The 14,698-nt window shown below is 46.5% G+C and overlaps 4 protein-coding genes across 4 annotated transcripts; 1 reads left to right on the forward strand and 3 right to left on the reverse strand.

The window, feature by feature from the left end:
• Positions 1 to 113: 113 nt before the first annotated feature.
• Positions 114 to 2,222, reverse strand: F4812DRAFT_301605 (mevalonate kinase). The gene is made up of 2 exons (XM_047931227.1): positions 1,619 to 2,222; positions 114 to 1,542 (listed from the first exon to the last, which is right to left on the reverse strand). Exons 1-2 carry the CDS (start codon positions 1,901 to 1,903, stop codon positions 253 to 255), a joined length of 1,575 nt encoding a protein of 524 aa, XP_047792055.1. The 5' UTR covers positions 1,904 to 2,222; the 3' UTR covers positions 114 to 252.
• A 973-nt stretch (positions 2,223 to 3,195) lies between these two features.
• Positions 3,196 to 5,736, reverse strand: F4812DRAFT_301628 (uncharacterized protein). Its single transcript, XM_047931228.1, has 2 exons — positions 4,556 to 5,736; positions 3,196 to 4,498 (listed from the first exon to the last, which is right to left on the reverse strand). Exons 1-2 carry the CDS (start codon positions 5,046 to 5,048, stop codon positions 3,546 to 3,548), a joined length of 1,446 nt encoding a protein of 481 aa, XP_047792056.1. The 5' UTR covers positions 5,049 to 5,736; the 3' UTR covers positions 3,196 to 3,545.
• Positions 5,737 to 10,364: 4,628 nt separating this feature from the next.
• F4812DRAFT_301672 (uncharacterized protein) lies at positions 10,365 to 11,766 on the forward strand. Its single transcript, XM_047931229.1, has 2 exons — positions 10,365 to 10,832; positions 10,932 to 11,766. Exons 1-2 carry the CDS (start codon positions 10,607 to 10,609, stop codon positions 11,573 to 11,575), a joined length of 870 nt encoding a protein of 289 aa, XP_047792057.1. The 5' UTR covers positions 10,365 to 10,606; the 3' UTR covers positions 11,576 to 11,766.
• On the reverse strand, positions 11,767 to 14,252 carry F4812DRAFT_469830 (uncharacterized protein; the record flags this gene model as incomplete). The annotated part of the gene is made up of 8 exons (XM_047938913.1): positions 11,767 to 12,418; positions 12,493 to 12,883; positions 13,042 to 13,242; positions 13,293 to 13,336; positions 13,392 to 13,598; positions 13,658 to 13,681; positions 13,749 to 13,981; positions 14,057 to 14,252. The coding sequence occupies 8 exons, from the start codon at positions 14,250 to 14,252 to the stop codon at positions 12,191 to 12,193; spliced, it is 1,524 nt and encodes a 507-aa protein (XP_047792058.1). The 3' UTR covers positions 11,767 to 12,190.
• Between the last annotated feature and the right edge of the window lie 446 nt (positions 14,253 to 14,698).

The following is a 14,698-nucleotide window of genomic DNA, read 5'->3' on the forward strand; positions in this document are numbered from 1 at the left end:
GTTCTTCTTAGCATTTAAACTTTAAAATTAGGTACCTTATTGCTCTAATAAATCCTCCTCTAGATTCCATTCCTGCACTCTTCCATTTTCCATATATAAATAAACCGTGACTGAGCCAGTCATTTCCCTTTCATCGATTGCTTTTCTATCGATGCTTCTATATAAATATTATAGTAGGTACTGCATTGCCCCCCTATGATCCATAGAAGCAACTACTTCAAAGACAATCTCCATCATCTCGTCGTCTTATCATTATTGACTCTCGACCCTCCAGAATTTCCAGCCTTCCCTCTCAGCTCCGTCTAAGCCACCAGATACACCCACTAACTTCTCCACGCCGTCGTTGCCCGGCGCATTTAGGAAACCTTCGAGATCAATCTCCATACCCCCCTCCTCGTCTTCGTCCAGGCCGTTCTTCAACACCGCCGGCCATAGAACGCCCACACCGTCGCCGCCAAGCGTCGTCCTGAATGTTTGGTACCCTTCCATATCTAGCCTGCGCTCCAGCTTGTCCAGCTTTTCTTGAGAAATGCCAGGCTTCATTAAAGATATCGAACAGCCACCACCGCCCGCACCGGTAAGCTTCGACCACCCGTACCCTTCGTGGTCGACTAGTTCTCGTATCCGTTCGAGGCGAGGATGCGAAACCCCCAATGCTGATAATAAGCCGTGGTTGATTGTCATCAGTTCTCCTACCCGTCGTAGGGATTCTGTGTCCTCGTTGTCAAAGTATTCCTCTTCGATTAGACTTTCTGCGCTTCTCGTAACCTTGTCTATCGCATCCATAATTGATCCTACCAATTCCTGATGTGTATTCCTCAACTTGGCAACTTTTGATACTTCGACGGCTGTAGACTTGGGTGTTCTAGTGTTCACCAAGAGTAATGGCAATTCGGGGAAGTCCCATAGAGGCGTCACCGTCGGCGGTTTCTTGTAGTCCGTCCTCTGGTACACCACCGCCTTGCCGTGCGTAGAAACTGTGTTGTCGACGCCAGAAGGGTTACCGTGTATGCACATCTCGGCCACGAAAGCCCATCTGTTGATCCTTTCCACTTGTAAACGAGCCTCCTCCGGGGGTTGGTCAGGATGCGGGCCCGAGAGTGAGCGAATCTGTAGAAGCATAGCAGCAGCCAAACAGACGCCAATGGATGCACTGCTTCCGACACCGGCACCAATCGGTATTGTCGAGCGGAGGGTGTACCTGCAACCCGGGGACTTGGGTGAACCCAATGAGAGGAATAGATATAGAAAGGAGGCGGCGGAGTTTTGGTGTATCTTTCGTTCGGCTTCGGACTTGCCTAAAGAGATGTCTGCAAGGTGCGGTTGTATGGCTATTACGAGGTCGGGGTCGAGAGATGTGACAAGATCGTAGTAGTACTTTTTCTTAGAAGGTTGCTGAAATACGTCCCATGGTAGTTCGTCGATATTCCACGTATGTATAAGGTCGATGTCGGGAAATTGCATGGTTACGGTGCGTTTCGATTTGGAGAGATGGGTTACTAGGAGATAGGAGCGAAGCGAGACGGAGGCAGCAATGGCAGCCTATATAGAGATACGGTGAACTTGGTGCGCAAAAGAAATAGTAGGTAAACTACTAGAGAAGCAATTCATATCATACCTTGCCATAGACTACGGCATGTTCGCCAAAGACGATGACCTTGCCTGGGGCCGAGACCATAAAGGAGGGCATCATTGGGCTAGACAGCTTACGGCTCACCCTCTTTTTCTTCTTCGCGTCCTCCTCTGATGCGGATCGCCCATTCGTGCTATTTGTGCCATTCGTACCATTCGTACCACTCCCATTGCCGTTTATATGGAGGTTATCCATTTCCTTATGGAAGCCATTGACGCCGTTGGACATTTCCGAAGATGCGCTGTCAGGGGTAATCGGGGTGAAAGTCATTTATGAAATCGTCCGGACAGAAATAGACCTTTTTAAAGATTCCCTCAAGCTCCCACACTATACGACTATTCCTTGCAACAACAGATGTGCTTGTGGTACGATAGCTTGCTCCCAAAAGGAGACAGGACCCCACGTACTATGCAGCAATCAAATTTATTAGGTCAGATACCAAGGTAGGAGGTGTAGGTAGTGACAAGTGGCGTAGGGGGGAAAAAAGAGTATATTAAGCGACACCGGAATGCAAGCGTATAAATTTTGAACGGAGCGGGAAAAGGGAAAAGGGAAAAGATTGATTAGGTTCGAGTTGGTGCGATATAAGGATGAGAAGATATCGATTATTAAATAAATAAAAGAAAAAAAAAGGTGTTGTATTAGTCGTAATTTCGGTAAGGCTCTTCCCAGTTACGTTTGGTTATGTCGCATTTACGTTGCTTATTGCTGTTCCTTATGCTAGGGGCTTATCGTAAGTAAATGCGATCACGTCTTTTTATTTTATTTTATGTTTTTTTTCTCCTTCTCAGTTAACCAAATAGGTTGAGAGTCGATATGATTGATTAACAGAGTCGAACAGAGGCTGCAGTCGTTAGTAAGAACCGGTGTAAAAAAGATTATATATACCTATAAGGTAAAATAAAATATCACACGATGTTGGACATCAACGTGGTGGTGGATAAGGTGAACACCTAAGGTAAGCGAATAGGCGCAAAGCTGCTGCAAAGCTGGCAGCAAGGGGGGGGGGGGGGGATGGGGGAAATTTGGGAAAATTTCCCACCCCTTTTGTTGATTAGCGAACGTACAAAGTCAAAGCAAGTTAGTCAAAGCAGTTAGAAAGCTCCACCATCCCACGTCCCAATTCGACCTCCAGATTTCTCGATCAAAGCCGGCCAGCCGGTCAAGACCGTCATGGAACTTTTAGGTAGCTCAAGTAGAACAAGCAGATAGTGAAGTATCTGCGTACCTGAGCGCGCCTGACCAGGGTTGTCGATAAAACCCAGGCGCCGCTGCAATGGAAATCAGTGGGAACCACGACTTGCAAAGACGTAACCCTTTCGAGCACGACCAGTCACAGCTAGCCAATTAAAACACAATGAGAGGAATTGGCTGCTCAGTCTCAGACTTGGCAAAGGTTCCCCCAGAGGAAATAAATCCCTGCTTAGCCACGCTTTCCCACTCGGACTTTGCCTAACAAAGGTATCTCCAAATTAAGTGGAAGCGAAGCTTCGATGAATTGCAGGTGCAGTGAACAAGAAGACAGGGTTTTTGATAAAGTACAGACTACCTAGGTACCTAAGTATACATGCTCGCAGCTTAGAGTTTGCAAGATTAGGTAGGTAAGGTACCTATCTCATCTTCATTCAGGTAATCACCTTACTTAAAATGTACCTCTCCATTTTCGATAAAGCTAAAGCACCCGCTGTTGCAGCTTCGATGTCATGGTGTGACATCCTCATCAGATAACAATTATATATACCTCAGGTACTACCAAATGTAATAGTCCCAACGAGATAACACCAACAAGCCAATCGGGCTTAACACCTTTTCATATAGTGTCCTGCAAAAGAAAGACAAACCATGTCATACAATTGCAACACCAGTCGAATCGAAACCGACATCGGAATCGGAGTTCAACCCGTCCGCAGCCTCAGTCGTCGTCGTCGAGAGAGGGACTGCTTGATTCTTCAATAGTCCGTGGTTGCGACGGTTGCGATGGTTGCGATTTGGCGACGGAGATACCCTCCGACATGACTATGGGCGGGAGCGCCCTCGTTGAGATGGTAATCCCCGTCAGCGAATCGGGGTGCCACTTAAGCGGCCCTGCTTTCTGGATGATCTGCGCCAAGGCGTCTTTCCTGATCGTTTCCAGCATCTTGTTCATCAGATCTCGCTGTGCGTTGTAACCGGGGTCTTTCGACCCGTGAGTCAACTCCGGTACTCCCCAGTTCAGATATATCTTCTGATGCGACTCGGGCTCCACGGGTCTGGCTTTATGGTGTCGAAAGTAGAGATTGCAGCAATAGCACGCCGGCTTGCTACATCCGATATAGGAATCGTTGCCAACGTACCGGAGTTGATTTTTATAGAAATGCTCCAAAATCTGTATTTCGGCATGGATACGTGGCTGGAAGTTCTTATTGTCGTACTCGTCCCGGACTCGCTTTGTAATTTGAAACTTGCGATCCAGAGACGCTAGAGCTTCCGTATAATCATTCAGCTCTGGGTCCTCGGCCGGCAACATCCGCTTCAAGATACCGTCCAGCCCGGTAAGAGAGTCGGCCTGAGGTCGTGGATTACTTGGTGGCGATCTAACCAAGCATACTTCGTGCGGGTCGAATAGGTGGTCTAACTCAAGAGAGTCTTCGATAACTTCCTTCGGTGCTCGCACATGGTGAGCCAACCGCCCCAACCAATGGTGTACTACGCCGAAGGGTGAAACATATTTGTCGAAACTGGCGTCTTGGTTATTAGAGGAAGTTATATTCTCTAGCGAACGCATCTCGGGCGCTTTTCGCTGGTCATAAGCTTTGAAGCAGATATCGGTCGTAGACTCTGCTGTGCCCAATATGAACTGTTCTAGCCATGTTGCTAACTCGGAATCTGTAACGCTCGATGTAAGTACAGCACGAATTGTATAACTTAATAATTATAACTAACCCGCGACGTAATCAGTGCGTTTCTGACAGTCTCTTATCGCCCTCGATAGTAGTTTGACCTCCTTCTTCACTCTATGCCCAGCAAACTCTATACATGTACGGGTGAATTCAACCTCGAGAGGCCCCCTTTGTTCTTCTTCAAGCGCAATGATAACGCGTATCGTTGCCAGGGACGACTTCAGAAACTCCACGTTCTTCTTGCCAGCGCGAGGTGTATTTGAAGCGACCCAGAAGACGTGGCATTGGTCGTTATCCTCGAGTGCAACGGATGAAGTCTCATCGCCACCTTTGTCGTGATCGCAAAGGTAAGCGAGGTTCCGAAGCAGCCTTCTTCTACGTCTGGATTGGCCCTCGCCGTCCTGAGGGGTCGATGTATGCGTTCCCCTCGTCTGCCCGAGGACTCTCGATAAGATCAGGGGTTCGTAGAATCGATGGAGTAATCTTGAGTAAGGGTCCATCCGAGGTACCCTTCCTGACGTCTTTGCAGAGCCCATTATTGCTGATTCTCTGATGAAAACGCCATATTGCTGGAAAACTAGGAGCCGGCGATGATGAATATAAGTCGAGGCTACCTCATGGGCCTCTTGGGCCTCAAGTAGAAAACATTACCCCGCCCGTGAGGACATTTCGTTGTGCGACCATACGCGCATTTCGAGTCAACGGGTATAGGCAGCGACCATAGCACCAACCGGCTTCCAGTATCCAGCTTCTATTCAATCATTAGATATATAAGGCCGATATTATACACGTTCCCTTCCAATCACTCAAAGTGACTCATTTCAGATCGGGAAGAGCTGCACGATACGGCCTCAGAATCGAGGGGAAGTTACACGGGAAGGTAGGCTGCGGTTGGAGTTATCATAATATCTGACGTATCATTATATATCATTATAAAAGGTTTGACGGGATTGGGAAAATAGACGAGTCTGTCACAACAGCTAAGGATAGGTAGGTAGGTACAAATTCTTTCATGTTGTAGGTACGCATGATAGGATATTTTTAGAATACGGGTTGTAATTTGTGAGAGCCAATATCAGTCCTATTCCGCAACTAGCTTTCTTTATTGATATGTACCTAACCTAATATCCACTCCTTTTCAACTCTAGATAGATTCCTAGATTCCCTATAATTTACCTAAGATATACATGTAATAAGCGATCGGGTCGATAATGACCTCCAGCCTAAATGATAGAATTCTTACCTACTACGTCGTTCGTCTATCGTAAATGTCGTTTCTGAATATTGAAGTTCATTATATGCTGGGTATCAAATAATATCAAATTGATTCCATAAGAGATGTCGAACACGAGTCGCCGCGTTTTGATATGTCAGGCCAAACTTACTCTCAGACACAAACCGCCGAGTCGGAAGGAATGTGTTGTTGATGGCACAATTGCACCAAAAGAAATTGTGAGTTGGCCACCCAGGGAATCGAACCCTGAGGCCTAGCGATATTCCATAAGGATAATGTTAAGGATGATGCGCTAGTAGAGAAGGTTTTTTTTAGGTATGGCGGAGGAAAGCAACGCTGAGAGTAGAATATTTCGCTAGACCGTACCAACTCGGCCATATTTTTTTCTTCTGGTAATAACCCTCTATGCTCGTTTGGCTTATAAGGACTTGTTCGGGTTGGGAATGGGGGGATGGATTGGAAGCTTGCGCGGACGTGGTTGGGTAAAAGTATATTCGGCGCCCGGGCCGGGTGGTGGTCAGGTTAGGTAGTAAGTCAATTCTGCTCGAGCGTCACGGCTCGGGAGGTTTAGGTAGGGCGGAAGCTTATTCGGAGCGGGCATTCTGTCATTGAAACTTATTGAAAGTATATTAAATGGCATATATCCTAGGTTGGGAAATAAGGTTAAGGATATGGTGTTGTATTATATAAGAGGCACGCGTCGCCCTCGAGGGAGAGTAGAAAGGCAAGCGTTAATAGATTACGTCGACTAAGTCCTGTTCCAGTACTCGCTCTACGTATGACATCGCGGGTTTCCTTTGGAATCGATCTGCAGAACCCTAATATCCAAAGCAGGTATCGGATTCTCCATGCTGGATGACGTTGCTGTTAAGGAACGGAATGGGATGAGGTATGCAAGAATCTAGCCATCTTCCCACCAGATATTTGGCGTTGCACGTTTCCTCGGTCTCTTCATGATATCTCTTCTCTATCTTAGGTACATACCCCTTTTTCATATTTCCTTTTCCATACCTGTAAGGGTTTACTATAGTTGACCTAGAAGTATGGTTATTCTCCCTTTGAAGTTCCCACCAAAAACGGCTATTCTGCTACTTTGTCACTCTGCGATATCTTTGCGAACAAAACTTGAAAAATAAAAAAGATAGTTTCATTTCATAGAGAATTGATCCGATCTTATCTTTCATATAGCAAGTCTATTGTATATATAATGTTTCAAAGGCTATCGCAGGTGAAAGTGAATCTTCATACAAGCAAAAAATCGATTTTTAAGGGGAACCCCTCAAAAGGTTAACAATTGTAAATTTAAACCCCGATAACTTCTTTATTGATAATCCCGGACAATGGATCTTGATATTAAAGATTAAAACTAATTAATTCTATATAGGATAAAGTTAGAAGTTCAATTCGATAAGCTTTATTTTCGGAGATATTACAGAGTGACAAGGCTATGTTTTGGTGGGAATTTCGAAGTGGCCCAGATCGACTTGACTCTTGACGGCACCTCCTAATTGTTATAAAACATCTTGGTTAGAGAACCCTAGCATCATGGTAATATTCTATCGTGCACGTTAATAGTACGGCATCAGAAAATTAATAGGTATTGGTGCAGCGACTTTGATATTCCTCCATCTCTCTTTTCTACCCTAGCCTAACGCTACCTATATCAAAGCAGTTCCAGAAGCAACACCTAGCAACAAGAAATCGCATAGTATTTAACAGTAGCAGCGAGCTGTCATATAATTATAAAGGTACCAAGTCGAGGCGTCTTCTAATAAGTAACTCCATTGACTTCCGAGCTTTGTAAGTGGTGGTTACGGCAAGGCGGATTATCGCAAGAATAAGTTTGGAAGCAAACTGAAGATTCGCGCGGCGGATAGAGAGCTCGCAGAGTAAAAGCTACCTACCTTGCCCTGAATGTATCCAAGATTTACATACATAACCTCCCTTCCTTCATCGACTCGCGTGGCGACACGTCTATCCTTACCTACCGAGGCTGTCATTGCCAACAAACATGGCCTATAAATACCTATTGAAAAAATCACAAAGTGAGGATCAATACCACTCCTCGATTTCGTATACACAGCCTGCTAGCGCCTTGGAGGCCGCTCGTGTAGGTAGATCGGCCGTGTTGCTTGTAGCCGGAGCGGTACCATTGCGGTGTGTCATTCAGCCACTTCACATGACCCAGGGGTGAGACCTCCACGACGACATGGGTTCGTAGCCGTTTCAGTCGCTTTTCCCAATGAAAATTTCGCTACCCAGCAGATCGCCGTCGTGACCTTTCCCCCCGCATTTGGAAGGACGAATTACTTCGAAGGTATTATTTGGCGTGCGGTCACACATATGAATTTTTTTTTTTCGGTAATGACTCGTGGTAGAACCCAACCTTATGACAACGTCGAGGTTCTTTATGGGGTGGACAATTACCTAATGTTATTGCTGCTCTGGCGCCTGATTCGGCCTCACGCTTGTTGACTTTGTTGGTAAATGTTCCAGAAGGATACTTTCTTGTCTTTGTCGACGAGGATTCCGTGTTGGTTTCTTTTTCATGGCTATGCTAGTCAAATAACAGCTGCATACGAGGTATGAGAGTGAGTGATCATGCTACTTATTCGAGAGTTGTCAAAAAAGAATAGTTGGTTTATTTTACGATGGATAAGTCCACGGATGTAACTTCGACCGAGATCTTAGCATTCTAGTAACAAGATGAAAGCTGTTGGCATGAGAGTGGATATATGTAAGGTACCTAACATAGTATGTGGCAGCGGCGCAGCGTGTTGTTGCCTTCAGCACTTTCTACGGCTCCAACAGGCTAGGTCGTCATAATACCAGCCCAGTCTAAACAGCCATGATCTAATTGAAAACCCAAAGCTAGGAATACGATGTGACACGACAGGATATTTTCACATGAGAAAATTCCCATTGTTCGCCAAGATAACTAGGTACCTAACTAACATGGAAATGCAAAAGAAACACAAGGATAAAAGAAACCGTTAGTTAATCCTACTTGGGAATCAGAGCCAACAGATGCGAAGAAGCTAACCGCGGAAAAAAGATCATCACTTTTCTTCCTACCTAGGTAGATATTAACTACTTAACCTAGTATTTGTTGCAAAGTAGGTAAACTTACCTAAGATATGCAAAGAATTTTATTTCTGCTGGTCTGCGGCGCGCATATTGCTATTTCTGGTGACTCTAATAAGGAGGCGTTGGGGGGACTGCTCCCGCTTCCTCCCCGTGGTTAGGTTAGGGTTAGAATGGAGCAAGGCGAAGGAGGTTAAAATAAGGAGGGAGGTACCGTGTTGATGAAAGCCGTCGTATCAAAAATGCATACTAGCGTAGCTGCGTAGAAAAATAGGTGAGGGAACCTTGGAAAAAAAAGAAAAAAAAGAGAAAAAAAGTTACATACCTCCTAGGTGCTTACATAGTAAAGTTACACTACGTAGTGGAAAGAAAAGTAGTGATTCCGGGGTAAAACGAGAAAAAAAAAATACAATAACAAAATGATGGCACGTTACACTAGGCCAATAGAGTAAGGTATCTGGCTCTAGCTGCTGTTCCTTCGGTGCGTTTCAAGCAACTCCACCTGCCGGATCGGGATGTCGAAACAAGGCCTATGGGCGGAATCTTGGCGGGGCCCTTGGTTGCCTTTTTAACGCCGGGGGTCGTATACGGGCTGTGGTTGGTCCCGCCGTCTAAAATGCAGGAACATCGAAGACCAGGGTGGTTAGAGAAAGTAGAGGGGGCAAAAAAAAAAAACCTTTAATATGAACAACGCAACTTGCGCATGAAGTTCAGGTTCGTAGCTATTTCGTAAAAGAGAAGGATGTTGCTTGAAGGTGTAACTTGCTAACGTTGTGCAACTTCGGCCAACTCGTCGTTGAGGCTTACACTTTCCCCTCGCCTAATTATATTTGAAATATATTAGGTACCTACGTCCTAAGGTACACATGTATAACAAAACCCACTGGGTTACAGCATTAGTTATGTATAATATATGCTTGAATTACCTTATACAGATATGTATGTATAATATACTATATTGAATATTGTATAACACCTATCGTACAATAACTCAAATATATCCAAGGTACCTAAGGTTAAGTTAGGTACTACATATGCTTAATCTAACCCATTCAAGGGGGAAGAAATGTGGCTTTCTCCAAACATTCGAAAGTCCATGATCTCTGCATTACGCCCTATTGCATTATGTCGTAAATCGTACATCCTACTATGTAAGGTACACCCCTACAAGCCTTGTTTCCCTTCCCATGGCCCCCCCCGGTCGTATCTCACGTCTCACGGCAGGTGAAAGAAAGGGAACATGGGTTAGTTTGAAGTTTCGGGCAATTAGGGCCCCTGTCGCCTTGTCATAAACCCCATCTTCCACCTAATTCTCATCTATTTACGTCCCCCGGCTGCCGATCATCTATACTTATACCGTAAGGTACAATTTACCTACATAGTACACTACCTCATTCGTCACATTATCACATTTATCGTGTAGAGAGATCCCGTAGATCAGCGCCCCATTCTTCTACCGACCTTCTAAGAAAGTCTGCCACCTCCGATCTCAACCTATATAAAACAAACCCGCCCTCCTCGTCCCAACCCAGAAATTGTAATTTTAACCCAAGTATCCATTCAAACCGCATTGCCGAGGGTAGCTTGGAAAGGAAAACAAAAAGGTGCTTCACCCGAATTATAAACCACGCTCGCTTCGACAAATCTTTTCGTTCGCTACAACACCACCTATCTCTATCCTAAGGAGGAATAATACATTAGGTACCCAAACAATAGACAACAGCAGTTACTACTACAACAACAACCACAACCTAACATACCTATATATCTAAAATAATGGCACCTTTACGCCTTCTCGCTCTCCCGGCTCTGGCAGCCGTCGCTGCCGCCATCAACGTAGCAGACTACGTCCCGGCCTGCGGCCCGCCGTGTATCTCCGACGTCGTCGCCAAGCGCACCACCTGCGACGCCAGCGACAACGCCTGCATCTGCGCCAAGGTCTACACCGTCAAGCGTGACGGCGAGATCTGCCTCCGAAGGGGCTGCAACGCCAACGACTATGGTACGTCTTCTCTCTTCTGAAAGAAAAAAAAAGGAAGAGAGAGAAAGAAGGAAGGAAAGAAAGAAATAGTAGAAAAGAGAACTAACCTCCAAATCACAGGTGCTGTTATGAAGGGTATCGACGACTTCTGTGCCGCCGTCTCCGCCAACCCTCAGCCCACCACCACTCCGGAGCCTACCACTACTCCCGAGCAGCCCAAGCCCACTACCAGCTCTGCCCCCGGCTACCCCACGGAGCCGGAGCCCACCACCTCGGAGACCCCTAAGCCCTCTACTTCCGAGCAGCCCAGCTCGACCCAGGGCTACCCAACCGCGTCTCCCTCCAGCTCCACCACCAGCGCGGCAGCCCCCAGCTCCAGCTCCGGCTCCAGCTCCACCGCGGGTTACCCTACCGTGTCTCCTTCGTCTTCCAGCTCGAAGGCCGAGACTCCCTCTTCTTCCACTTCTGCTGCTTCTTCTCCCTCATCCACTTCCAAGACCGGCTACCCCACCGTGTCCACCGGCACCGGCAGCCCTTCCACCCCCGTTCCCCCAGGATCCAGCTCTCCCGCTACCACCGGCCCCCAGGTCCCCACGGGTCCTTCTTCCGTCCCCCAGGGCTACCCCTCCAGCAGCAGCGCCCCCTCGGGCAGCGCGACCGCGACCCCCGTCGCCCCCGGTGCCGGCGCTCACGTCGAGGCTCGCCTCGGCGCCAGCTTCGCTGCTCTCGTCGTCGCCAGCGGAATCATGTACTTTGCTTTCTAAGTTCCTTGTTTTTTTTTTGTTTTTTTTTTCTATTTTAACGAACGAGTTCGCGCTGCGAGCTGTTGTTGGTGCTGGTGTGTTTTTTCCCCTGCATTATGGGAAAGCAAATGCATGCGATTAGCTTATTAATGCCCTGTGGATAGAAAATGGGAAATGGCCTTTTTTTTATATATATATGTACCTAACATATCCATCACAATCGACCATCGGCCTCCTAGTTTGAGGGATGGAAGATTACTTCGCTTCGAAAGATCTGTAGATACCTTTTTTTTTTTTGTGTACATGCGTTTTTGCGTTAGGCATGTGAGTATATATATTTGAATACATCTGCATCGTTCCAGATATAGTCTTCATATTAAAAATATTGGTGAAATTATATGAAATGACAGATGTTCGAAGCACTGCCCCTGAAAGGTACTCGATAAATAAATTGTCTGAGTTAAGAACCAACCCTGTCAGTCATTTATATTGTTCTCCGCCGGCAGTGAGAACGTGTTCGTCAACATGTCGAGTTGGACGTCTAGTCCGAGCCCTGCATTCATTTCCTCTTCCTCTTCATACTCTTTGCTATCTGGCTGGGACTTGCTTTTATGCTCAGAGTCTGCCGTCCTCGATTCAAGCAGGCCAGTGCCTTAATGTGCCCAGAGGTAGACGACCCGTGTTTGGTACCGGGGGCATAGACGGAGGACCTGGGATCTGGACAAACACGACGAGGCCAGGACGGACAGTATTTCTCCACATCGTGCAGAGGATAATTTGGTCATCGAGGTCATGAAGATTGTACGAAACAGGAACAGAAACCCCCATCTCTTGTAAGGTCTGCCGGATGAGCCCATATATACCCTAATGTGTGAACGAGCAAATTAGCTTTTGTTAATTTGCTATTTATACCTCGAAGTAAACGGAAGTAGCCTTACCTCCCACGTCCGACATAGTTCAAATCCAAACTTCAAATGATGGGGACCAGACTTAACATATACAGGATCGACTAGAGGCCCCAGCAAGAAAATGACGAGGATGCAAGATTGTCCGCTCCAGAACTGTTGGTTTATTGCCACGCAAGTTCTTGAGTGGTGGCTCGAATGGTTTGCTTCCGCCGTCACTCTGCCTACGGCCTCCCACTGAGCGGAACTAAGTGACGCATACTGACTCCAAACGTCGTATCCTCTCGACTTGGTGACTCGCCTTAGCTCATCAGTTAGAGCCTCGTGGCTAAAATGAAGCTTGCGGATGATATTAGAATCGCTTTCGAATAAGTACGCCTCAAGCTCTTGGCTCTTCCAGCCGTGGATGGGCTTCTTTCGCCTCCTAAAGAAACTCGACACCCGTAAAAGAGCGCCATGGGCTCTCTTATGGGGAATTTTCCCGATCGTATATTCCCACCATTGACGTGTCTTATTGCGCTATCATGTGAACTCTTTCCCCCCTCATTGACACTCTTTGTTGAATTTGAGGAAGCCACTGACTGGCTAGAACCCGCGTTTTCTGGTGAACTTTGCACATTTATTTGTGCTGGAGAAGCAGTAGAGGCTGCATTAAGCGCATTATGGTCTGTGTCTTGTTTGTGACGCTCTTTTGGCCCTGGATGCTCAGTATTGTCACTGAGCTTCTTGTCTTTGTTTACCGAACTACCGGGTGACTCGACCGGGGCTGCTCGAGTATCCTGGCTGTATCAAATTAGCTCACAAGGCGATATGAAACTGGCAAGCTACCTTACGTTGTGTGGAGACTTTCAGAAGATTTTGGGTTGACCGCCAATGTCTTTGGAGCGTGAGTCGGGGGATGGCTTGGCTAGATGATGCTGTACTTTTTATACCCATTCCACTATCCTTCTCCACACGGGATGGTGAGCGTATTTGATGGGAATTGGGAGCTTCGCGAACACGTTGTTTTTGCTCGAGGCTTGACCTTCGGGACCATGCTTCATCTGCAATACTTGAGGAAGAAGGCCCAGCCAGGGATCTCCTTCTGACTTTTCTCTTCCCCCTTCGCTTCCTTCGTGATGCCATCGTTTCAGCATATGCTTTTCTTTGAGATAAAAGTTTCTCTAGAGCCGCCTGTAAGAGTATTTCTTTCTCATACGCGCTGGGTGATTTGGCCGGAATCCTATGCACGAGATATTAATATTAATAGGTAGGCAGATAGGTAGCTACACCTTATTGAGGGACGATACGAACATCATTTTAGTTCTTGCAAGCTCCATGAGTCGTAGGTGGAAAAGTAAGCTGAGTTTTAACCATCTCAGATCTTCTTGATGTCTTCTGATACGAGGTTGTTGGAAGGGCCATATGAACGTTCGAATCCGACTTGCGATGTTGAAACTGTGTAAGTCCAATGCGTCAAGAGTAACTTTGCCATTCTCACCCTTTTCGACGCCAACGACCTTGGCGATAAGATGGATGATAGCTGTATAAACTTGCTCGCATTGTGATGCCAATCGCTCTACCTATTTCACCCCCGAATCATTCACAATTGCCTTACCACCCTGATCGGGCCTGATGAATTCATGGAGCTGCTCTAGAGCAGATGCTGTTGCACTGACGTCAGAAGCAATATCCCGCAAACTTTCTCGAGCCTCGGATACAGCCTCGATGTATGTCTGTAGCGTTGTCGCAAACTTGAGGCCGAATGCGGCAATGCCCACGATGGAGCCTACTGCTCCCAAGGGGTCCCCCATGTCTTCCTAGCGCCAGTCTCAGGCTTTGCTCTTCATAAGCAGGATGCGAATGAGAACTCTGCGAGAGGAGGGCATGATTGAGTATGAATAAAAAATAATAATAAATATAGGACTCAGCTTGTTGATTTACCGTTCCACGAGTCAACGCCAGTAATGCCGAATGATGAGGAAATATGCATGGCGTTCAATTGGGGTGAGTGGCTGAATACCTAGTACTTATTTTATATTTATTCTACGAATTGAGTGAGGAAAAGTTTCATATGAGCTTGCGAAGTGGGATGTTTGGAACTGTTGAAATACGCGGTTGAAGAAGTACATTAATAGATAATTACCTCCTATTTGGTCCTTCTATTGGATTAAGTAAGATTCTAAATACTGCCAATTGTAACAGTTGACCTTTCTAAGCTATACCTTCTTCAACAGGTATTGCATTAGGCGCCTTCCAT

The sequence above is a fragment of the Daldinia caldariorum genome, assembly GCF_022478825.1.
Source record: "Daldinia caldariorum strain CBS 122874 unplaced genomic scaffold F4812scaffold_4, whole genome shotgun sequence".
Lineage (NCBI taxonomy): Eukaryota > Fungi > Ascomycota > Sordariomycetes > Xylariales > Hypoxylaceae > Daldinia > Daldinia caldariorum.

Excerpts from the sequence above, each read along its gene's own strand:
- F4812DRAFT_301605 (XM_047931227.1), bottom strand. The coding sequence starts at position 1,903 with ATGACTTTCACCCCGATTACCCCTGACAGCGCATCTTCGGAAATGTCC. Across the intron at positions 1,543-1,618 it reads ATGCCGTAGTCTATGGCAAG|GCTGCCATTGCTGCCTCCGT; the intron begins GTATGATATGAA and ends ATCTCTATATAG.
- F4812DRAFT_301628 (XM_047931228.1), bottom strand. The coding sequence starts at position 5,048 with ATGGGCTCTGCAAAGACGTCAGGAAGGGTACCTCGGATGGACCCTTAC. Across the intron at positions 4,499-4,555 it reads ACGCACTGATTACGTCGCGG|ATTCCGAGTTAGCAACATGG; the intron begins GTTAGTTATAAT and ends CGAGCGTTACAG.
- F4812DRAFT_301672 (XM_047931229.1), top strand. The coding sequence starts at position 10,607 with ATGGCACCTTTACGCCTTCTCGCTCTCCCGGCTCTGGCAGCCGTCGCT. Across the intron at positions 10,833-10,931 it reads CTGCAACGCCAACGACTATG|GTGCTGTTATGAAGGGTATC; the intron begins GTACGTCTTCTC and ends TCCAAATCACAG.